Raw genomic sequence first — 26,417 nt, 5'->3', positions numbered from 1 at the left:
TTATAAATTAAAAACACAAAGAAGTCTACATATGCACACACAGTAAAAATACAAAAACATGTACCATAAAGTATATAGCATATTCAAGATATCAGTTGACTCTCTCAAGGGAGTAGAAAAAAAGGGTCAAAGGGAACTTTGACAAGGTGAACAGAACTTCACCTTGATCTGGAATTTTCTCTGTCTAAAACACTTTACCTAAAGAGAAAAAAACATGTTTGTAATTCTCGCGCTAGGTAACACAGTGTATGGTAACTGTTCTCTATACATTTCTGTATTTTAAAAAGCTCTTCAAAATAAAACAAATATTGACAAAAGATTGATTACTTCTAACTCGATCTATGGATTTATAAGGTCATCAATGCAATCCCAATAAAAACTCCACCAAGTTATTTTATGGATATTCACAAATCGATTAGCTCTAAAGTTTTTATGCAGGGGCAAAAGATCTAGAACAGTTACAAAACACTGAAGAAGAATAAAGTTGGAGGACTGATGTTATCAAACTTCAAAACTTAATATAAAGCCACAGTAATCAAGACAGCATGGCATTAGGGAAAAAATGGATCAGTGGAAGAGGGTATAGAGTTTTGACCAGACCCCCATAAATATAATCGACTGATATTTGACAAAGAGCAAAGGCAATATAATGGAGCAAAAATAGTCTTGTCAACCATTGGTGGTAGGACAACTAGACAACCACATGCAAGAAAATTAATCTAGCCCAAAACCTTACGACATTCACAAAAATTAACTCAAAATAAATGTTACACACAAAACTAGAAGATAACATAGGAGAAAACCTGGATGACCTTGGGTATGGTTCTTAGATACAACACTAAAAACACACTCCATAAAAGAAATAGTTGATAAGCTGGACTTCATTAAAATTAAAAATTTCTGCCCCACAAAAAATAATTTCAAAAGAAATAGAAGACTAGCCACAGACTGGGAGAAAATATTTGCCAAAGACATACCTGACAAAAGACTGTTATCCAAAATACACAAAAACTTTTTAAAATTCAAAAGTAAGAAACAGATAACTTGATTAACAAGTGGACAAAAAACCTTAACAGACACCTCAGCGGATATAATAAATATTACACAGATGGAAAATAAGTATATGAAAGATGCTCCACATCATATGTCATTAGGGAAATAAAATTAAAACAACAATGTAATACCACTACACACTTATAAGAATGGCCGAAATCCAGAACACTGATAACACCAAATGCTAGTAAGGACGTGGAGCAACAGAAACTCTCCTTCACTGCTGGTGGGAATTCAAAATGGTACAGCCACTTTGGAAAAGAGTTTGGTGATTTCTCACAACCCTTACATTGACACAAAAATCTGCATACAGGTGTTTATAGCAGCTTTATTCACATTTCCCCAAATTTGAAAGCAACAAGATGTCCTTCAGTAGGTGAATGAATAAATACACTGTAGTATATCCAAACAATGGACTATTATTTAATGCTAAAAAGAAACAAGGTGTCAAGTCATAAAACGTGTGGAGGATAATTACATGCATATTGCTAAGTGAAAGAAGCCAATCTGTAAGTCTAGATAGTATATAATTCTAGCTATATGACATTCTGTAGAAGGCAAAACTATGTAGACAGTAAAAAGACCATGAGAGATGATGGACTCTGAAAAACAAACTGAAGGTTCTAGAGGGGAGGGGGGTGGGGGGATGGGTTAGCCTGGTGATAGGTATTAAAGAGGGCACGTTCTGTGTGGAGCACTGGGTTTTGTGCACAAACAATGAATCATGGAACACTACATCAAAAACTAATGATGTAATGTATGGTGATTAACATAACAATAAAAATTTAAAAAAAACTAAAAAAAAGGAAAAAAAAATCAGTGGTTTCCAGGGGTTGGGCTGAAGAAAGGTTGAATAGGTTGAAGACAGAGGATTTTGAGGACTGTGAAAATACTCTGTAAGATACAATAATGATGGATACATATCATTCTACCTTTGTCCAAACCCATAGAATGTAAAACACCAAGAGTGAACTAAAATGTAAACTATGGACTTTGGGTGATAATGGTGTGCCAGTGTAGGTTCATCAATTGCAACAAATGTACCACTCTTGATAATGAGGGAGACTATGCATGTGAGGAGTAAGGGATATATGGGAAATTTCAGTACTTTCCTCTTAATTTTTTTGTGAACCTAAATGAAAAAGGGTCTAAAGAAAAGCAGAGTAATTTTTTTATCACATAAATAAAACAGTATTTGCTTCTTACCTTAAAAACAAGAAGATATATGACATTTTGCTAATGTAGTTTCAAAGTATAAATTGGAAGGAACTTCAAAGTAACTAGGTCTTTTCTGTAAAATATATTATCTCCAGTTCTGTGTCTGATTTTTGCTGAGTCTTCTGGTTCCAACTGTCCTCTTACGGTTAATGTCTTTTCCATTTGGTATTATTTTATTTAATACTGGATTTTACTTCAAACAAAACACCAGGTAATCAATAAATAATGTGATATAATTGATCCAGATGACTGAGTAGTCCCCAAAAATCACCAATAACTGTTTCACTTATTAGTATTTATTTATATTCTTTTTCCCTAGAAGTTTTGAGGAGCCTCTCAGAAAAAAACAAATGCAAAATATAGAATAGAAATAGAAAACCAGGTACAAGAATAAAAGAAGATTAACACACAAAAAAGTCAACTATCATTCAGTTCTGACTTTTGAGTATCCAGGCAGCAAGGTCAAAAGGAGAAACATGCTCATTTATATAGTTTGTGGAAAGAATAGTATTTTAGTTTCTCATCAAGACAAATATTTTCCTATTACTTAATTTTACAAGAAATTTTCCAGGTGGGAATGCAAGCTGGTACAGCCACTTTGGAAAACAGTGTGGAGGTTCCTCAAAAAATTAAAAATAGAGCTACCCTATGACCCAGCAATTGCACTACTGGGTATTTACCCCAAAGACACAGATGTAGTGAAAAGAAGGGCCATATGCATCCCACTATTCATAGCAGCAATGTCTGCAATAGCCAAACTGTGGAAAGAGCTGAGATGCCCTTCAACAAATGAATGGATAAAGATGTGGTCCATATATACAATGGAATACTACTCAGCCATCAGAAAGGATGACTACCCAACTTTTACATCAACGTGGATGGGACTGGAGGAGACCATGCTAAGTGAAATAAGTCAAGCAGAGAAAGTCACTTATCATATAGTTTCACTTATCTGTAGAACATAAGGAATAGCATGGAGGACATTAGGAGAAGGAAGGGAAAAATGAAGGAGGGTAGAAATCGGAGGAAGAGATGAACCATGAGAGACTATGGACTCTGAGAAACAAACTGAGGGTTTTAGAGGGGAGGGGGGTGAGGGGATGCATTAGCCTGGTGATGAGTATTAAGGAGGGCTCGTACTGCATAGAGCACTGGGTGTTATAGGCAAACAATGAATCATGGAACACTACATCAAAAACTAATGATGTATTGTATGGTGACTAACATAACATAATAAAAAAATTTTTTAAAAAGGAAAAAAAAGAAATTTTCCAGGTGGGATTTAATATAATGGATACTAATAGATGTAACAGGTATAACGTCTTTTGATTCCTTCCTGTAGGAAACTTTAAAAAATTTTATCAGCTTATAATTTACAAATGCAACCCAGGAACCCAGCTCCTATTCTGGTAGGTGCTAAACTAATGTGCTTCAACCATTTAGGCCTTTGATGGTCTAAGTGTTTTAATTGAATATCAGGTCTCTCGTTCTATTAGCCTTTTGGACAGTGGCTGTATTAACTGTAATAAATGACAATGGAATTCAGCAGAATATCTTTAAATTATCAAGAAAGATATTAAGAAAAATATTGAGAAAGGATTTTTGCAAAATTCTCACAAGCCTGTCACGAGGCTTCTGCACATATTCGTGCAGATTGTACCTGACCCAAAAGCTGAGTGTGCCAGTGGCAACAGAAATGTAACCTGCACTCTACTCCCTAAGCCATCATACCAGAGTAAGGGGTATCTTGCTGTAATTAATCTACCTAGAGGCAGATCCCTGCCTGTGACAGATAGCCCACTTTACTTCCATTCCTAATTCTCATCTTTCTTGGCCACCTATGTTATAAAGGATGACAAAACTAAAAAAGAATATTCCTTGCTATTGTAATCAGTTCAGTTATCTAGATTTCTACAGCAAGTATCAAAAGATTTTTGTAGGATTGATATGAATATTTATCTGTACTTATTCATTTCCTAAATCAGAAAGCAAAGAATATCTTGTGAGTTTCTCAACTTCCTCTGTAGCTAGACAGGGCTACATGACCCTATTCTTTATTTCTTCTGTTAAATGCAGATCAAATAACTGAAACTGAGGTAGCTATATTGCAACCATGCAGGAAGGCAACATGAAATGCAGCCTAGTCCTCTCTAACATTACTTAACTACCAAAGCCAGGAGCTGCCTACTTCCATCCTTTTCCCTACTTTTGTTTACACTACTGCAAGTTAGGTTTTTTGTTTTTACATCTAACACATTCCTACTGATAGAGTGCCATAATAACGAAACAGGCAGCAACAACAATATGCTCACAGCAAGTTCACAGAGCTATATAGCTCTTTTCATTCTGACATATTAGATATACTACTTCTAGCACACTCTCTCCAAAGCCTGTTAAAGTCTATTTTAAAATAATTTGTTTCTTTGATGGTCAGGGTTTGTAAGAGAGCATTTACCAGCATTGTGTGTTTGTGTGTGTATGTGTGTACATCATTCAGTCACTGCTGAGTCATTAGCTCCAAACTGTGCGTCAAATACCTCTTAGCCTCTTCTCAGAAAAGCCTCTCCACCCCATCATTTATTTTTCCTCTCAGATTAAATCACACATATATAAATAGCAATCCGCTTATATTTTATTCTGAGAAGAAACATAAAGTCATTTAATATAACAACATGAAGGACAAAATTATTCCCATGAAGGCCTCCGACCTTTCCATGGCACTTTCAAAAGTTTATTTTTATCACTTGCTTTGAGAATATCCCTCTACGGTAGGTTTGGAATTTACATTTTATCCAATAGAAACCATGTTAATAGACTTCCATTCTGCTTGCACTTCTATAACATTTCCCCAGAGCTCATCACTGGGCTTGAACCCAAAATTCTGTCCTTTTTCTATACTCCAAGCACCTGATAAAAAGGCAAACATTCTGGGGCATGGGCCAGAAGATGATGTTCAGTAGTCACCTAGTGGCCTGAAAGAGTTCATGCAGTTTACTGAAATGCTTACTCTACTCCACGGAGGTGTGAGAGACTCATTAAGCAGCAAGATCATTATGTATTTGCCAATTAGCACCTTCCTTTCCAGAAGGCCCAGGAAGTACACTCATGATTCCACTTTGTCTAGGTGTGCTCTCCAGTGCGTCATGCAGTCAGTACATCCAGGTGTCATACTGTATCATCATCTGAAATTTTGCTTTCAAGTTTGGGATGTAGTCTTCTGAGATATAAAAGACCCCTTAGGAGCTAGTGGCATTAACCCACTTACCTGGAGCAAAAATAAATAAATAAAAATAAAAATAATCTATAAAAAGGATACAGTGCTTTCAGGGGGAACTCAGGGCAGCAATGACACCTAGATTATGAAGGAATGGAATCAGAAAGGCCATCAGAAATTTGGCAGGTGCTCTCTCAGATTTTTGGGTTGCAGTGATTTGTCTCTGTTTCTTTCTGTAGGACCACTGCATTTCTGGTTTCTCTCTGTCCGTAGATATTTCTCTGATGTAGCATGAATTCGGTCAAACATGCCTTCCTCTAACACTGGCAGCCTCAGCAAATGACATAGACCAATCTCTAATTTTTTTTGCTTCATTTCTAAAAGCTGGAGAAAAAAATTGGTTTGGCCCAAAACGAAAACAATGATGATTATGGGTGATGATATTAATAGTGATGTTGATGGGTGTTTTTGTTTCTTGTTTACCATGGGCAATTTCCTGTGATAAAGGCTTGAATGCATTTTTAACGTAATCCTCATCAAGATCCTGTAATTCCATTTTATAGGTGATGAATATGATACCTCGAGATAATAAATAATTTGCCTAAGTAACTTGCCTGCTAATTAACCTGAGTTAGCTAATACCAAAGTGGTATAATCAACAGAAGCTTGATACAGGATCAAGCAGTACAAACATGACAAATTAAGTCCCTACCCCTAAGAAATAGTAGGGCAAGTCTCAGAGAAAAAGTGCTGATATGAATTCCTTAGACAACTCCATCGTAGTCTGCTACACATGGCCATGGCTTTTCTATTTTTTTTTTTTTTTTGGCCATGGCTTTTCTAAAATCCTCCAAGTGAGAAGCATGAAATCTCTCTCTATTGGACTATGTTTATCTTCCAGACTTTTTATCCATTGTATTCTTTGTTTCCTATTTTCTAGTTTCTCAGACTTATTTGCTGTTTATAAAGATATCATGAATTGCCACCCCTCTGAGTTCATCATGCAGCCTGGAATGGCCTTTCCTAATCTGTTAAAAGTTTATTTAATGTCTCTAACTCAGTCCAAATGTTGTGTCTTTCATGAAATAATCACTGACCACCACCCCCACACACAGATACCTTTTTACTCTGTTCCCATTGCACATGGTTAATAATTAATCATGTTTAGCACTCAGTATCTTATCAGTTTTATTATGTTGATATTAACATCTAGAATATGAACTTCCTAAGGGTAAGCATTGTTTTTTAAAATTTCTATATCCTCAGCATCAAGTGCTAGTCATCAAGCACTTAATAAATAAGCATTAAATTGAAGTGTATAAATCATGAATTTATAGACCTGTGATCTTTTTTGGACATGACTATTGGTTCCTCCATGTTTGTGTTTTAGGATTTGAAATTGATATTGCCTGCCTCTACTTTCATGCCTTAGAATGTGTTCAACATTCTATTGGTAATCAAGCCAGAACAATTTAAAGCTGGTGACCAGAGGACTCTCTCTTTATTGTCCTTTGTCTCCCAGAGCAATTTTATTCTTACTGCACTGGATTCCCAAACAGTATTGCATGGAAATTTTCTAGTGCCCACAGAGAGGTCAGGTATCCCTTAACAATATAAAAAATATTATTGGTCCAGAGAGCTTAAGAGACCCAACTTCAGAAAACAGAATCAGAGTTATCATATGTAAAGCATCAAGTATAAAAGCGTATACTTTGGAATTAGAGACAATTACTAGCTCTGGGACATTAAGATAGTTACATATCTTTTGTGAGCCTTATTTTACCCTTTTATAAAATAAAGATAAAATTGCTACCTTGCAAGGTAGTTGCATGGATTAGAGATAATATCAATGTACATGATTGACATATAGTAAGCATTCAATAACTATTAACTATTACCATATTCTACCACTTTTTCTTCTTCCTTTAGTACAGCCTAGTAGTTATCTCTCCATTTTTCTCCTCCAGTGCACCACCAAGATACATTTTACCACTAGAAACCTCTTTAAGTCACTCTTCTCACATCATTTCAGAGAAATTCCATCACAGAATCTTTGAATCCAAATATTCACTTGAGGTCTCTACCAAACAGCTCTTCTTCACAATGACCCCAAATAGCCTCAATCTCCTACTGTATGTTCTTAGGGATTATGTCATTTCCTTCTGAAACATACATCCATGAAACCTACCCATGGTGTTCTATGCTATACTTGAATATTTTGTTAACAGGTAACTCATTTTCTTTTATGGTACTCATTCCATCTTTGGATAAGTACCACAGTTAGAAATTATTTCTTTAATAGAATGGAACTTTATTTTTCACTGTGTTCAGTCCAGTGGCCTTAGCTTATACCCAGTTTTGAATTCTGATTCGGCCATTTTTCAGCTGTGAGATTAGGCAAGTTACACATTTGCTGATTTACAAAATGGACTCAATTATACAACAACTCATAGATTTTTGTGTTAGCCATGAATGAGTTGGAGTATATGGACTTCTTAACATAATTCTAGGCAAATAGTAAATGTTAAATATTTGGTAGTTATTAATATTATGTTAATTTTCACTGATACAGTCTTAAATTGCATTTATTATTTTTAGACTGACTTGCTCCCCATAACAGTTTCTAACACAGACAGGAAATGTTTCAAGTTCTTACTAGGTGGGAAGTACTTACATAAATACCAGAATCCTTTGGTTCAAGCCCCTTCTATACCTGAGAAGACTGATAGTTCTCTTATATCATAGAAAGTACTACTTACCGTTTGGTGCCAAGTTTGCTTTTTCTGTGCAATAATTTCCTCTAATCACCCTGAGTCTTTATAAGTTATTTTATACACAAACCTTGTTGGTGGTGATGGTAGGAGTTAATCTTCCCTATAGAGACAAATGTGACCTATCATTTGTTTCTTTTAAATAAATAATTTTAATGAGAAAAACATGCCTATTCTATAAGAGTAGGTACAACTCACCCATGATCATTTTTTTAACCATATAAAAAAATCCAATCTTAAACACCTAAGTTTTCTCACTGATAATAAAAATCAGAGATGGATAATAAACATATTGATAGAAAAAAATCATGCAAGTTTACAGAGATCAATACAGAGTCCTATGACAGAGGCAGCATTTTCTAATGAAAATAGTAAGTTGTAGTAAAAATGAACAGAGAATTATTTCATAGCATCATATATACCAGACAGTTAGGGTTTAGATTATAACTGTACAATCAGTGGGAGGTGAAAATGTGTTGTGGTCATCAGTTAGAGTAAGTTTAGAGTGAAAAGAGTAAGAAGATATATGGAAATCAGGTTTTGTAAGGAACAAAAGATTTTAGGAATGTTTAGCTTAAATTTGAGAGGACATGATAGATATATTTGTTTAAATGGCTGCCATGTGCTCTTTCCCTGACAAATTATTGTGTATGGTTTCAAAGGTGAGAGCTAGGACCAGGGTGCACGTTTCAGCTTAGCACAAGTAAAACAACGTAAGAAAACTTAAAAAAATGTGTATATATATGAGTGTGTGTGTGTATATATATATATGTATATATATATACTCTCTCTCTACATATATATAGAGAGAGAGATTCACAATGCTTTTCTTTATTCTTATTTTAAATTATTTAGAGATTTAAATTTTAAGGCTTAAAGTGACTTCTTTTACGTCAACTTCCATCTACCAGACTAGGCAGAGAATGCTATTTCTTGGGTTCAAACATTTTGCTTTTTACCGGTGGCAAGCCTAGTGAAATAGTGCAGCAACATCATCATTAACCACGTCCATAGATGCTTTATTCTTACAGTATTTCTACATGGATAACCTTAATCAAATATTTTCTGGACATTGTCTCTTATAGGCAGCATCCATGAAACTGGCCAAGTTTCTAAAGATAGTAGTAGGACCCATTTATGGCTTAGCTTGAGATGTTGTATCTTAAGAAGGATCAGCAAAGTACTTAAAAAATATTAACCCAATAGCAAGACAGCCAGGCATTGTTCTAGTGTATTATAAAACTTTTCAAAGAATAATGAGGGACAATTTTTAAATGCGGAGGAAAGGTGTGTCTGATGCAATAAAGATGATTAAATCAGAAAGAGAACCCAAAAGGATCTCAATATTGTTAGACTTTTTAAGCAGTAAGAGCTGTGTAGGAATCCTTCTGTGAACCACAGAAATAATAAATGCTGAGCCCATTGGAACATAATCTCTCTCAGCGAGATGCCACTGCTTTCCAGATTTCCTCACAGGACCCTGCTAATTCCATGCCAAAACTAGCAGTGGAATTCTTCCTTCTAATCTCCCCTAATGCCTTATTCGATTATTGTCACCGCTCTCCAACCATACACTGTCCCTTCAGACTCCTTTCCCAAGTGAGTCCACCAGAAGAGGCTGAGTGTCCATCAGGATGTAGTCTAAGACCACAAGCCACGTTGTTCTACATGAAAAGGCAGAAGCGAGAACAAGAGAGCAAGGGGAACATTTAAAGTTTTGTTGGCAACCTCTTCATCTATGGATTACTGGCTGGACACAAACAGGAAAAAGAGATATGAGGGGTCTGGAAGATTACTCTAGTTGATTGGCAAAGGGGGGGGGCTTGTTAAGAGGGAGGAGAACCCAGGTGAACTGGACATTGCAGAGCACTGAAAGATGGCATCGCCTCTGCCCTGGCTGTACCTTATTCTATGGTGAGTAAGATTTTTTTCTGATTTTTCCTTTTAGTTCAGAGGAAAGTGAATGGACATACCTACTGGGTGACTTCTATACCAAATCATGAAGAAGCTTGGGTGGTGTGGCATGTATTTGTGGTGGGATAGATGAGTAGATTGAACAGCCTATTCTCTCTGAGCCTGGGAGTGAGGATCATGGACTGTTTACTCACAGGGTAGAAAATACCCTAGGGAAACTTGAAGATGAAGGAAACTTCTACTCCAAAAACATCAGTCGTATCCTGGACAACTTGCTTGAAGGCTATGACAACCGGCTGCGGCCGGGATTTGGAGGTGAGAAGCAGCATTCTTACTAAACCAAATATCTCTACTCTCTTTCCCCCTTCCCTCTGTTCCAAGACCCAGGGGCTTCATAACGATAGCAGAGTGGTAAGGTGCAGGGGTACTAGGAGAGGCCACGTGTTCCTGTCCAGTCTCTGTCCCTTCCTCTGTTTGTGACCTTCTATGCATGTTATTTGAACCCTCTTAAGCCTCAGCTTCCTCAGCTGTAGTGTGGGAGTATGAACAGTGCTTGCCTCATAGAGTTGTGTGAGTGTAGAATGAGATTCTCCATCTAAAGCACTTTTCTAAGCATTTGTCCCAAAAAAACTATAAGATGTGTTACTTATTGTTATAATTTTTATGAGAATACTAACTTAGTTGTCTTCCATTCCTTAAATTCCCCATTTGACCAGAAAAATTTCAAAATAATGCAACTGGTATGAGTTTTCAGAGTTGAAAAACCCAAGGGCTCCTGCTACCGGATTCCTTTAGGATGGATTGCAGGTTCTGACCATGAGAAGGGACTTTGTGGTAGGGTCATTAAGTTCAGTGTCCTTAAAATAACTGGTGATATTTGCCGCCATTCTTCTGGCCTAATTTCAGGTGCTGTCACTGAAGTCAAAACAGACATTTATGTGACCAGTTTTGGGCCCGTGTCAGATGTGGAGATGGTGAGTGAGCTCTAAGTGGGGAGGGTAATTTTACTTATTGGTGGGAGGGCAGAGTCCCAGAACTAACGATCTTGGGCATTGTTACCAAGCTTGGCTCCAGAGTCCTAATGCAATATGTGTACTCATGCTGGGAGGGCATGGTCATTAGAGCAGATTACTGGCTTAATCTCCTTCACATTTCACTAAGGGCTCTGTTTGAACACTTTAACCTGAGGGACTTTCTAAGATTCTATTCTCTCTTTGGGCCACATATCATGCACTGATTCTTTTCTACAAAGATAAGATTTTCCCCATCTTTATGAAGTCCTGGTAAATTTTTAGAATAGAAAAAAGAAAAATCAACAAAGATATGTCACGTAAGAGTATATTGAGAGTATCTATGAAACTTAAAATATAGCTGTTTCCTGTAGCACATCATTCTCAGTATATATTATTAAAACAGTAAAGGGCATCATTTGGAAAAGCTAGTGCTTTGTACCTTTTGTGTTGCAAATGGACCAGTAGGTGTTCTAGGACCTCTGTTCCAGGTACAGATGACTGTAGGAGTCATAAGAGAGTATTTATAGTAAGTGGCAATGAAAATCTGAACTAGTCTTCTAGAACAAAGTGCATCATGATATTTTTCACAGTTCTCAGGTACCATTTCCCCCAAAAGTAAAATATAAATACTAAAATCAAAATGAACATAACTCTTTAAATAGTTGAGTCATTAAAGTTTATTAGGGAAATGCTGCTCTGGATAAATAGTTATTGGAGACTTTTTTATTTCCTGATCTTTGAATTGACAAGAAAAGAAAGAAGCAAGAAGGGATAAAAAAAAAAAAAAAAAGGAAGAAGTACCAGAGGAAGGGAAAGGGAAGGGAGGGAAAAAAGTAAGAAAGAAAATGAGGAAGTGAAGGAGAAGAAGAACTTTATTTAAGAGATAAATGTCTTAAGACTTGAAAGAAAGGAGGGTCAGCATTATCCAGAATCCTCAATTATTTTACTATCATATTTTTCATTTAGTACTAACTCACCCCAAATATAAATAACCACAACCATACTATACTATATTATTGAAGTCTGGGGAACACTTGGCACTTCATTTTATGTATGCGTCTCATTATTTAAGTATAGTTGTACAGTGGAGACTTGTTATTGCCTGGATCATTATTATATGGATATACTGTGTGTCAAATTATATTTTGAAAATCTAATCACAACTTGCAGTAATAGGTCTCATACAGGAACACATAAAGTAGGCAAATCAATTATTGGCAATATTTTGATATACTTAAAAGCTTTAATTATCATTGACTTTTGCAATGGCTCTCACCATAATTCTTAAGATTTCTAATGTTATTTCATAAAAGCCACAAATTAAAACTCAAAATTTTAATTATGGATACTTAAATGATGCTCTAAGTTATCATGGTAACATTTGCTTTTATATTCTCCAGAATAATATAAAATTATTGTGATGTGCAACCAGAGTACACTTATCAAGCAAAGTTTACTTATCCTTGGAAGTTTGCTAAGGGGTACCATGGTGTTTGGAGACACCTTTGAAAGTGAACAAGGCATTGAGGGGAATGATCAGACTAATAATGGTAGGAAGACCAGCACAAAACCTAGACTGTAAATCTTTTCATATTTTTTTCTAAATTTATGGAGGGAAAATTAATAGATCAATAGATGGAGAGGTGGATGACTGATAGAAAAGAAGAAGATTGTTAAAGAGGGTCAAGGTGCAGGAGGGAGGTTTGCACAACACAGTCCCATCTTTTATGATACTATTACAAACTTTAAGTTTGAGAAAAATAATAATTTCCTGAAGTCACAGGTTCTCTGAAGGTTATTATCATAAAAAGTTTTTTATTTCTTAAATTTTAGAATTGGGTATATAAGCTAATGAATAAACTATTCTTAATAAACTATCTCCCCAGCTTTCATGAATATCTTATTTTCTCTTAGGAGTATACAATGGACGTTTTCTTTCGCCAGACTTGGACTGATGAGAGGTTGAAGTTTGGGGGCCCAACTGAGATTTTGAGTTTGAATAACTTGATGGTCAGTAAAATCTGGACACCTGACACTTTTTTCAGGAATGGCAAAAAATCAATTGCACACAATATGACAACCCCTAATAAACTCTTCAGAATAATGCAGAATGGAACCATTTTATATACCATGAGGTGAGGTTTCCCCAATTCAACTTCCTCTAACCAAATGATTTGTCCATCATACTAACTTGGAACCATTTATTTCAATATCCCTAGGCTTACCATCAATGCTGACTGTCCCATGAGGTTGGTTAACTTTCCTATGGATGGGCATGCTTGTCCACTCAAGTTTGGGAGTTGTAAGTTACAAAAAGCTTCTGAGAGTCAAACAATGCATTCAAAATATATAATTATTGGGGCACCTGGGTGGCTCAGTCGGTTAAGTGTCCAACTCTGGATTTCAGCTCAGGTCATGATCTCAGGCTTCTGGGATCAAGCCCCATCTCAGGACTCCCCGGGCTCAGTGGGGAGTCTACTTGTCTCCCTCTCCCACCTCTCCTCTCCCCCACCCCTTTCTCTGAAATAAATAAGTCTAAATAAATAAACAAAGGCAGCAGTCTTTAAAAAATACATATATATAATTATTTTATTGTAGTCAGAGACCAGAAAGCAAAAGAGAAATATTGCTATGATACTCTCAGTGTGATTCCAGGAATATACTTACTTAATCATGTCTGTCAATCTTGTAAATAGTTGGAGGCTTTAGTTATCCAGATTAAGAAAAACATTAAAGAAAATTTATGTTTGTATTTCTTTTTTTATATGGAAAAAATTTGCTTTGGAAACAAAAACACAACTAGTCAGATTCACTGCTATGTTTAATTTGTTTAAAAAATTTAGATGCTTACCCCAAAAGTGAAATCATATATACATGGAAAAAAGGACCACTTTACTCAGTCGAAGTCCCAGAAGAATCTTCAAGTCTTCTCCAGTACGATCTGATTGGACAAACCGTATCTAGTGAGACAATTAAATCTAACACAGGTAAGAATTAGACCAATTCATGAATGTAATTCAGCAAGGTGACTCCCATGCACATTTTTGAAATATCTATTTTTTTTCTTCTCTGCATTAGCCATCCTCAGCTATGCTTGCTGTTTTGAAGTGATGAGTAGCATTCTTTAAAATTGATTTTGCAACCATGAGCATATAAAGATTTGTGTAACCTTGGAATAAATAGTTTTGTATGTATATGACACAAAGAACCCAACCAAAAACAATGAGCTGATGTATCTACCATCTGCCTGATCAAGTATCTTTGTCATACAGTGAAATATGCCTTTACTTGTTTTATTCCAGCGCATGTTAATTTAAAGATCTGCAAGATTTATTTCCAGCTGCATTCTTTCTGCACACTGTCAACAGCAATAATACTGATATACATGTTTTCCAACAGGTGAATACGTAATAATGACAGTTTATTTCCACTTGCAAAGGAAGATGGGCTACTTCATGATACAGATATACACTCCTTGCATTATGACAGTCATTCTTTCCCAAGTGTCTTTCTGGATTAATAAGGAATCTGTCCCGGCTAGAACTGTCTTTGGTATGCTTCACTCTTTGGCTATAATTCCACGCATCCTCCCGCTCTTACTGCTTGTGATATGTTGGGGGAATTGTGAATGTTCAGGGCATATTCACACTAGCGCACTTTTTCAATCCACAAAGGAAATAGACTCCTATCTCATTGAGGCATATGTATTATATTAAATGACCCTTATATTATCCCAAGCTATGCGGTGAATTCACATAAACATTTGTCTTGGCAAGAATTCTGGCTGGATTTCTGTGACTTTCATGTGCCCTATTTAGGAGTTTTTTTTTTTTTTTTTTTACTTTTTTTAAACCTCAATTTGCTTTTTCATAATTAAGGAAAAGCAGAAAAGTAAAAACTGACATGTAAATTCATGAAAAGAAAGGCAAAGATATTGAAACCTAATATGTAAATCGTGTCTAATATATAAATGATATCTTGCCTTTATTAGGTTGAACCATAAGAAACTGTCATTTTTCTAGATCTAAAAATAGTTAAATATAACCAATTTCCCATGGTTCAACCTAAATATTGAGTGTCATTTTTGATATGTAGAATCACTATTAATTTTGAGAAAAAAAGTTGTAATGGAAAGTATCATCAATAACAAAATCCAACTTTTTCTAAGTTTTCATGATTATACATTTAGAGAGGTTCATAGCAAAGACCTGAGTTGAATTGAAATCTCAGATGATTTTGACTTTCTAATTTACTATATTAAAATAGATTTCTTTCTGCAAATTATGAAAGAATATCCATATAATGACATTGACCATCTTCAAATTACATATATTCTCCAACTATTATACAAGATATAAAACTGCTGGTGACTGAGTGATGAAATTATTTTCTCATGAGTAAATATTTTACCTTAAAACCAAGCTAGAAATGTAAAAAAATGAGGAACCTAATTTTATGTTTACTATTTATACCAAATAGACTTCTTAAATATGTTGATAGATATTATCAGCTATTCAAACTGACCAAGAATTCAAGGTTTTAGTACTTATATGATAATTTGCTGTAAATTTTCTTAAGTAAACAACTAGAATTATTCATTAGTTTAACTTTATAACAGTTAAACTAAATCAAATCAGAAAATATTTTTTGAGCAGCTACGGTGTATATGGCACATACTAGGTATTGAAGCATACAAAAATGGTAATACTTATGATAATAATTGTGAACAATTATAAAACTAGAACAAAAATTACATTTGCAGAGTGTTTAATCCACTGACACATGCTCATTTGATGTTGTTACCGGATTCCAAATGCTAATACTGCATTTTTTATTCTTTTTCACTTTAGGGATCACCACTGTTTTAACCATGACCACATTAAGCATCAGTGCCCGGCACTCCTTGCCAAAAGTGTCGTATGCAACTGCTATGGATTGGTTCATAGCTGTTTGCTTTGCTTTCGTCTTCTCAGCTCTTATTGAGTTCGCGGCTGTTAACTACTTTACCAATCTTCAGACACAGAAAGCCAAAAGGAGGGCACAGATTGCAGCCTCACCCCCAGTGACAATATCAAAAGCCAGAGAACCGTTGGAAGCTGAGATTGTTTTGGTAATTGTTTACTTTTCTAATGTTACCCATCAATATAGGAAAAGGCAGCCTAACAGTGATCACAAACAACTAAATAGTCCAAAAGTATTATTAGTTGAGCACAAGTTACATAATTCTGATTTGAAGGCCAACTTCTTTTCCTACTTCAGAGCAAAAAAAATGAGCAATAAGCCTTCATTTATCTTTGCTCTAAACTTTTGGCATTCTTCTTTTATCATCCTCACTAGTACTAGCAGATTCTAAGCTCTCAGAGGAGATGAGAACATTCTTCTCAGCCTTTAGATGTTTCCTTTGAAAAGATTTACTTATACCAACTAGGGAGAATAAAGTGAAAAAAAAAAGTTCCTAATGAGGCTTCAGAGTCTGAGGCAAATAAACAGGGACTCCCATAAAATGGACAATTTTTGTTAGAAATCTGCTTGCTACTTCATTCCATGAAGGCAAGATGTGAATATTAGGTTCTATGAATGCTGAATCATAAGCAAGGTTTTTGATTTTCATGAAAACACTCATGTTCACATTTGTATATTAAATACATGTATCTTAAAGTGTTTTTATTCAAAGACTTATAATCAGTGATAAATACCTATAAAATTAAGTTTAGATTTGCTGTGACTAAGCTCTGGTCCTCAGAGGTTATTTGAAAAAGAAACAAATGATGGCATTAGTAATTCAAGGGTCATAAATGTGCCCCCAAATTTCAATTCCACATATGAGTAAAATTTTCACAACAGTTCAGCTGCACACACTTTTTTTAATGGATTATAGGCTTATTGACAAATATACATTTTTATGTCAATGCAAATTCCACATAGTAGTTGTTGAAAAGAAGAAAATTTTGCTCTGTAAAATCAAGTACTGCCAACACTTTGAACTAAAAATGTCTTCATATAATCAATTCTTGTGAACATTTCTAAATCACAGAACCACATGTAGTTCAGCTAATCCCTGGTTAACTTTAATGATAAAAACTACAAAGCTATGTGTGTTTTATTCTCAAATACTCATGTATTTATTGGATAAAAATATGATAGTTTCTTATCAAAACTTCTCTTTTGATATACTAAGAAATATGTTTGAGAATTTATATTTTTTCCGAGGAATAAAATAATGCCGTTCCCATAAGTGGAAATATATAATTTAAAGATTTTTTTTAAATTAGTTCTCATTAAAAAAAAATTTTTTTTCCCATCCAGTGATCCAGACTAATTACCTCTGCTTACAAATCAAAAACAGTATCTCAGAGAGGGAAGATGTTAGTTACTAGTCGGTAGAAAAACTAGGAATTTATCACAGAAGTCCAATACACACAGATTTACAGAGGCAGAGACTATCCCCTCTCCAACAATCCTCAAAGCCTGATATATAAAAGAGTGCACACCACAAGATAAAACATTTTCAGAATGTGAGATCATTCCCAAAATTCTTCCCTTGAATATACTCTGGTTTCTCTTCAGATCGTATAAATCTTTTGCCTTTTACCAAAATTCTTCCCTTGACCTAATGATGTTTTCTTTATATATGTGTATTTTTAAAGGCCATAAAAATATAAATTTTACAGCAAAAGGGTGCTAGTCTGAAGACTCAATCCAAAACACTTGGAAAATAATTTTTTTCAGAAAATATTTTTGAGAATTAGCTTATGTTTGTAAAAATAAAAGTTATTATGTTATAAGCCATCTGTATTAATATAGGTATATAATCAACATATTGCCCAATGGTCACATATCATCTTAACATATATCTATAAATGAAGAATTCATATTTATCAGAATTCAGTTTAACAGTTTCCTTCCAGAAATGCAGTAAAATTGAAAAGAGAAATTCATGAGAAACAAGATAAAAAATAAGTCCAATGATTTTGAATATGTTCATTGATCTGATCTGATATTGAGATAAAAAGAAAGACCAACTTCCTTACTTAAATTTTTTTGAAATATGTATTCCTGAGAGAAATACAATTTCAAATCCTTGGAGAAAGCAGAGAGTTAGTATTCTCTTTGTCTTTTATTTTAAAGATATAATTTATTAATAAGATGGAATTTAAGATCTCAGGTCTTCATATGAGCTATCTTCTACAATTCTAAAATAGTAACATATAATGAGCAGGTCCTTTGGGAAGCTGGATAAAAAAATGCTTTTAAATCATCTCAAAGTACTTTTTTCTTGCAAGTTGACTTTTTTCTTATGAAAAATTTTATTTCTAAACCCGGCTTCACTTAAAACACTTTAAGGCCATGAAAAGCAGCATTTTGTTTCTGAAAGGGTAGGTCAAAGCATAAAAATAAAAATCAAAATAAGCAAACTTAACAATACAAACCTTGTAGGTACCAAAAATAAATATAGATGATTACACAGAACATTTATGTTTTATTTATTCACGTCAAACCTTGGCAATTTGTTTTATATAATATAGAGGAACAAACATAAATTATACATTTGCAATTTATACAACACAATGGTATATATTATGATTGCTAGGCCATTTTTTCCTTCAAATACCATGACATTTAAAAACGCCTATTCAGTTGTAATCAAAATGATGTTATTTGAGTAAGTTGGACATTGAAATAGCAAACCAATGTGGTGAGGTTGAAATAAAATTAAGTGCTTAGATGTTTCATGTGATTCTAGATTATATTTTAATGTCCTAATTGCTTTTCATAAGAAACTACTTAGAATGAATATGGGAAAAAGTTTATCACTTCGATTTTGACCTTGAAATTTAATATAATAAAGACAAAGAAATTCAGGAGTTTTAAATCTAATCAAACCTGAAGAGACATCTAAAACTAAATCCTCAGAAGTGCTTGGTTTACTAATGATCTTTCTCGTTTTAAGGCATTTGGAACTAGGTACTGGGTTTTTTTGTTGTTGTTTTTTGTTTTAGATTTTACCCACAGCTTCTTGCCTGCTTATATGGTACCTTTCCTTATTGCTTTTATCTGGTATGCTATCTTGGCACTAGAGAGTTATTCTTATCTTCATGTATCATAAATTATTATGTGTCTGGGGTATACTTATTCTGCGTGTGAGACCAAGTTTGGACCTCAATCACTTTTTGGATGTTTTGCTAGTGTCCTTGTTATTTTAAAGGTCTAAACTCTCATTACTATGTTCCTAAGAATGAATTCCCCCCACCCATCGACACATCCAATGTGGCTTTCCTTTTTCACAGGAGGTGTGACATTCTTGGTAAATTATCTACAAACATAATTGGCCAAAATTTCATTCGTCAGGATTATAATTATATTTATAGTGATTACATTGTTTATTCACTATTTTTTTTCCTTTTCATCTGGCACCCATTTATTGAGTACCTATGTCTTCAATGAATTATTCATACCATAGCACTTGTTAAATGCTCTTATGTTCCATATCCTTTGTAGAATGCTGGGGATACATTAGTGTGTGACATCAGTAGGGCCTCTTCCCTCACTAGCTTCTTGCTGAACAGTAAGAAAGACAAACCAATGAGCCATAACAATACACTATGATAAAGGCTGTGGTTAGAGATGTATAGTGGTTAAAGAAGAGCCATACAAGAGTACCTAACACAGGCTGGAGGGATCATCATTCTGGAGGAAGTGTTTTCTCAGCTGAGAACAGAAAGATTAGCCTGGTCCTGTTCCAGAAACACTAAGTCAGTTGCTTGTCCCAACCTGGACATAGAGAGGGAAATAAGACATATCCTTTCTATATTCCCTTTCAAGGTTGGGATGATCTGCTGGGTCATTATCATGTTGCCTTCCACCTATGTAGAGAGATATGAAGCATAGAATACTGAAAGATTTACTTCCCATTTCCAAATATTGCCGAGATTTCTTTGAAGACTTTCATTACTCTGTAGAACTAAGGGTTGAATTAAGCCCATCAGAGACTCTGAGTCCCTTCACCATGGTTGTGCTATTTCATAACTTATAGAGAGGGTAGGGTGGATTAGATAAGGGGTGTAGGTGGTTAGTTCTTTCCCCGTACCTTCTATCAAATCTCATCCAATATTCCCTTCTTCACCCTCCAAACATTCCAATGTTGTTTCCAGACATGTACTTAGCACCACAGACCAGCAGATTGCTGCCAATAAGCTGCTTCTTTATAGAAATTCTGGAATTGTCTCTGTCCCAATTCTACCAGCTATTACTTAGATGCAAGAAAATTTGATTTGAAATTCTTATTTCCTCCATAATAATTAACATAATAGTTTTTTAAAAAATATTAAGTACTAAATATTTTCAAATTTATATTTGGGCCCTTGTTTGCTGGTTCTAAAACCAGATGTTTTGTTTGTCCATTGGATAATGCAGCCATGGTTAGAATATCTCTCTTGAGAGATAACCCATTGCCCCCTCCTCTTTAACATATTAGACTCACTGAATGTTGCATAAAAATTGCTTTAAGTACTTTCCAAATGTCTTATATTTACATCCAACAATTCATTGTCATAAAGTCCAGTTTGACTCAAAGTACCTTTGCAATATGGCATTACTTAAAACAAAGCAATGCTCTATAAATACCCAAAGCAGGATGGCATTCAGCAGCAGGGGAGCCCTGGAAAAATTCGAAACCACAGGTGTTCCACTCAAAGCAGTGACAGCCCCAAGCTGAGCCCTCATCTGGACTCTGACAAAAACCTATTTTACCATCAGCTGAAGCTGCCGGGGTTACAATAGAACAGGCGGGGTCTGATGCAAACCTGTATCTTGAATGGCTTGCAAAATTGGCTTTCTTTTCACTTCAGAAATTCAATGTGATTCTTCTAAATTGGAGTCCAGTTTCCTGTACTGCCAATTCCCAATTATGCAGGAGCTGATTATCCAGCATGTAGGGCAGCCAGGCCTCTTGCATTTCCTTGAAAATATCATATTTGCTGCCTGCTAGAAACACCCCCAATCGCCGCTGGACAGTGAGATATCTGTAACTCTAAGCCAGTGATACTCAGTGGTAGGTGACTTTTCTCCCCAGAGAATATTTGGCAATGTCTGGAGATATTTTTGGTTGTCACAACTTTGGGGAGGGAGATGCTACAGGCATCTTGTGAGTAGAAGTAGAACCCAGGGATTCTGCTCAACATCCTGTGATGTACAAGACAATCCTCCACAACAAAAAAGTATCCTACCCAAAATGTCAATAGTTCTGTGTTTGAGAAACCATGCCCTGAACCTTAAAGCTGATGGGAAGAAACCATAATAATTATTAAGAGTGTGATCTTAACATCCAAGAGTGATTACATTCAGACACTGCCAGTTACTGCGTGAGCTTCCCACTTAAGCCTTCATTTGCTCATCTCTAAAATGAAAATAATAATATTACAATATATTTTTTCTAAGAATAGGCAAAATAATGCATGCAAAACGTTGTGTAGTGCTTGTCAATTATAAGCATTTAGATATGGTACTTGTAATATGAAACAGTACACTAAAATATAATGTAAAATAATCATCAAAATCTTTATTTTCTTCTCCTTGCCTGATTACTCTAAGAAATCCTGGAAACGTTTAGATTTTCACTCATTTGTTGATTCAGCATATGCTTATTAAGCACATACTATGTTCTGTGCACTGACTAGGGGCTGTGGAACACTTATACTTAAAATAATATGCCCTCTACCAATAAAGAGATTTCATGTCAGGAAAGGAGATAAAGTGCAACAGAAATAATATTTACAAGGAAAAATGTGATAACTGCTGAACAAATTATAACATCTAAGTAGGCAAAAAAGTGTTCTCTTTCTAGTATATCTATGATATATATTATATATGTATATCTAATGTCTATCCATCTATCTTACCTATAAACTTATACCTTACATTTTCTTTCTCAAATTCTTAAAGAAAAGAAAAACTTATAGAGAAAGTAATAATCTTCCCTAGCTTTAAAGATGGGAACTACATATAGCACGTAAGTAGTATATGTGGAATTGCAAACGAGGGCTTTCTGACTCTCTTGCCCTCTTAACTCTTATGCAACCCTCCATAGAGACTGTTTGGAGAAGGAGATGAGGAGAGGGTGAATCCTGTTGTAGGGGATCTTTCATTCCAGGCTAATGCTATTAAATTTTTCATGGTGTTTTGAGTGATGTTGCTTACCTCTGGACAAGGGTCATTTGGTAATTCTTATTAAGTCATGTGTGACATTGTGACAATGCCAAAAGATTGACAATTAACTTTTTCCCCCACAGCTCCAAAGAGGGGAAGATAAAACAATGCCTTACATCTTCATGGTAGATTATGTTTCATAATTACTTTTTTGTCTCAATGAACTTTTTCATGTCTGCCCTCTTTCTCCTTAAAAAAAGAAATAAACACAGGGAATACATGCTGTGAAAAATCATCAGTTTAGAAAGAGTTATCTGCTTTAAAGGCTTGCCCTCATTTTACTCCATCATGATCCTTAGAAATTTTACTAGAGTAAAATATTTTAATAGTCCCTGTATCTGGGAGGAGGATAACTCTTTTTGGAAAATGAAACAGTAACACATTTTGCTCTTTCAGGTGGAGACCATTTCAATAACATAGTTAATGGCTGAAAATTCAAATTAGAGTCTGAGATACATGATGGAAACTCTGGAAAGAAGGTGCTATGTTTATTCTCTAAGACACAGCATGCACTGAGACCAAAATATCACTACTCTGGTCCTATCCACATGCTGACTTGTGACTCTGGGCACAGTAGTCCTTAGCTATCACATGTTTTTAGTAGGAAGTGTCAATTATTTCCTAAGATCAGCAGACTGAGGCCTCTACTATTTTAAATTATCTTCTACCTTCTATCTTCTTTATTTAATTTTTGTCAAGAGTCCCTAGCACAATCCTGGGCCAACACATAACAAGTAAAGATATTCTTTCCTTGCAACTCACCATGGTCATGAGAAATCAGACTTGACTACTACAGAGACTCATTTGTGCTTTTGGTGAAGAGGGAGATTTTCCCATGGCCTCTAAAAGTGCACTGGGCTTGAACTCTCAATGATGACTATTATTATTTAGATACTCAGTAAATTCCATGACAAATCAAACAGCAGAATTCAAAAGGGGAATACAAAGAGAAGAGGTTCTTGGAATTGCTGTTTCTCCCACTCCAAATGTCACCACATCGGCAGGTCATTCTGGTCCTGTGGCTCAACCGGCACAGGGGAGGTGGCTGCCTCATGCTGTTGCTGCGGGTTTGCTGGCTAAAGCCACGGGAGTCTGCCCATGTGAGTAACATACCCTGCCAGGCATCAAAGTGGTGATTTTGCTGCCAGGGAGAAAACAAGGCAGTTTTACAAGAGCAGAGATAATGTACAGCAAGTGTTTGAAGGCAGAGACCCAGCAAGGGCAACCTGGTCACAAGGAGAGTGATTATTATAGGATATAGCAAGAAAAAATACAAATCAGAGCAAGGTCCTCTAGTCTCCACAGTATGAAAGGAGTCGAAAGCAAACAGAATTAGAGTCTCTGAACTACACTCAATACTTTAGAGTGAAGACAAGAAAATGTGGGGATGATGAAACAAGCATTGCAATTGACCAGGGTAGTTTATTACCAGCTGTGTGACTAAGGGCTAGGCATTTCCAGCTCCACTCTCCGGATTTAGCCTTTGCACCTAACAATTAATGTGCTAAATATCCTTTTCAGGACTAAAAATGGTTGTTTTATGATTTCTAATGATAAAAAAGAACATATAATAATTCTGACAATTCTGAGGTCAGTAAATGAATCATTTTTTGGTGACTTAGGATGGAGGTAGATGAGACCAGTGGAGAAGTTCTGAATGGGAAGCAGAGAGCTCTCAATATAGAACTTCTGGGCTTAAGAGGCAGTTGTATTTCAAGGGATGAACAGTCATCCCACTCAGTTTAAGGGTATTGACACTTTGTCACTGGTTTTCACATACATGAGCACCTTAATAATTTTTGTTGCTGTTATCTCAGCTGGTTCAAATATATGAACGTGTGAAGATGAGGATGTAGGCTAGAAGAATGATATCAACTAACTGAACTGCTATATTTTCTTGTATTAATTAATTGTCCATATATTCCAAATTTAAATGCCCTCTCATTGCCCACACACATTGCCCTATAAGCTTATGCATCACCAGGGAGGAGAAGGGGGTGGATAAGCCTTTGCAACCTGGTTCATCTCTTCCTAATGGCCCAGTGGTCAATGCAGTTTCTGGGATGTGGAATATGCTTGGCATCAATTGCTGATGTATGAAATTCTAGGATGTTGGGTGGCCGCAAATCATTATTTTAAATTTGTTTTACAACTTTCTTGGAAAAGTAGCACCATCAAATACTAAGAATGTGCTAATATTAAAAAAAGTAATTTGCTAATATTTTATCTTACACAGTAAGTAGTCAATAAATATCTGTCCATGGTGAAAAGGTGAATAACAATGTGATCTCTAGTCTTTTACCTAGGCTGAATATTTATGTCTTTTCCCTACAGCATCCTAATTCCAAGTATCATCTGAAGAAAAGAATCACCTCTCTGCCTTTGCCAATAGTTCCATCCCCGGAGGCCTGCAAAGTCCTCACCAGAGCTCCTGTCTTACAAACAACACCTGTCACACCCCCACCACTCTCTCCAGCCTTTGGAGGCACCAGTAAAATAGACCAGTATTCTCGGATTCTCTTTCCAGTTGCATTTGCAGGATTTAACCTTGTATACTGGGTAGTTTACCTTTCCAAAGACACGATGGAAGTGAGCAGCAGTGTTGAATAGCTTGAAGCCAGGACAACTTGTATTCTGTAAGTTCTCATTTTCTGAATTTTTTTAAATAGCATTAACACTTGTATAGATGCTTTTCTGAACATTGAAAATCTGTAACACATAGCTTTGAGTAAGCACGTACGGGCCAAAAAGCACTAATGTTACTCCTCTTTTCTGTATGTTAGAGAAAAAATTTGTAAGAGAATAAGATGGACTCAAGATGAATTTGCCAATCTTTGTCCTTCATTGTTCAATATTTTAATTGTCACTGTGAATAGCATTTACCACAAAGAAGATAAAATAAGAAATGCTGACACTTCCAAAGATTGCCTTAAACTATGTTTATTTCGGCTTAGTTGTCAAAGAGAGCAAAATATAAATAGTCTAAATATTTATCAATAGGTTAATACCAGCATGTTGGAGGCCCTTATGCTAATAAAATAGCTTTCAGTGTCAAGCCTGTATTGAGCTTAGCCATTTGTTGTGATGCTATTTCACCTCAATAAATAAATAAATAAATAAATAAGTATGCATATGTACATAGCTTTAGTTGGACTGCAATACAGTGCTGTTTTATCTCAGTAAGCTCTCCTTTCAAAATAATATGCTCATCATAATCCCATGAAATTGTAGAAAAAATTGTAACTGTAATGAAGCCTTGTTCTATTATGACTGTGGCTATATCTCATATTTTCTACCTTTCTAGGTATACCACTAAAGAAAACAATAAACATGGTTCTCTCTGTTTAATAAAGCTAGGGAGAAGATTTTTCTTAAGTATGAAGAAATGAAGACACTACCTCTACTCAGTGTTAGTGTCCCTCGTGATTCTGACAAGTAGAAGGTACAGGACAGGTAGGCTCAGTCACTTCACTGTAAACAAAGAGTCGAGTTTGTATCCAGAATCGATCTCTCCTTCCTGCTCACTCAACACACTTTCAGTTATAAGATGAATACAGTCTGAGTATCTAATAAATAACATAGTAACTCTACTATAATACTGTATTGTATAATTGAAATTTGGTAAGAGAGAACTTAACTGTTCTCAGCAAAAAAAATTAAAAAGGTAAACATGAGAGGTGATGGATATGTTAATTGACTAACTCAGTGAGAGGAATCATTTCCTAATGTATTCATATATCAAATCATCACATTGTACACTTTAAGTACCTTACAATTTTGTCAACTATACCTCAATAAAGCTGAAAAATCAATGAACGAGACTACTTTTCTCTCTTTCTGCTCTCCCAGCTCTTCCTGATGCTGACTCTAGCCATGTTTCTCCCACATAGAATAAATAGTCTTAGGGAAACAGGAACGAGGCATAGGAAAAAGCATGCAGTGTGGTTTGTCCAAATTGATAAACCCTTCATTAGCCGTTGTTGGGCCTTAAATATCATTGAGGTCACCCTGAGCTTTGAACCCAGAAAG

General features: G+C 35.4%; 1 protein-coding gene across 2 annotated transcripts; it reads left to right on the top strand.

Annotated features, from left to right (window-relative positions):
- The first annotated feature begins 9,745 nt into the window (after window positions 1–9,745).
- Window positions 9,746–26,193, top strand: GABRA6 (gamma-aminobutyric acid type A receptor subunit alpha6). 2 transcript variants are annotated; one of them, XM_025866628.2, is made up of 9 exons: window positions 9,747–10,170; window positions 10,367–10,485; window positions 11,077–11,144; window positions 13,098–13,318; window positions 13,403–13,485; window positions 14,027–14,170; window positions 14,583–14,735; window positions 16,034–16,293; window positions 24,723–26,193. In XM_025866628.2, exons 1-9 carry the CDS (start codon window positions 10,133–10,135, stop codon window positions 24,996–24,998), a joined length of 1,362 nt encoding a protein of 453 aa, XP_025722413.1. In that variant the 5' UTR covers window positions 9,747–10,132; the 3' UTR covers window positions 24,999–26,193. The 2 variants fall into 2 exon arrangements, with proteins under 2 accessions (XP_073742684.1, XP_025722413.1); XM_073886583.1 differs by lacking the exon at window positions 10,367–10,485 and having other exon boundaries at window positions 9,746–10,170.
- Window positions 26,194–26,417: the final 224 nt, after the last annotated feature.

Source organism: Callorhinus ursinus, unplaced genomic scaffold (assembly GCF_003265705.2).
Source record: "Callorhinus ursinus isolate GAN/ISIS: 27379988/994484 unplaced genomic scaffold, GSC_fseal_2.0 scaffold3, whole genome shotgun sequence".
Lineage (NCBI taxonomy): Eukaryota > Metazoa > Chordata > Mammalia > Carnivora > Otariidae > Callorhinus > Callorhinus ursinus.
The sequence above is the reverse complement of the archived record's forward strand: the minus strand, read 5'-3'. Positions and strand labels throughout refer to the sequence as shown.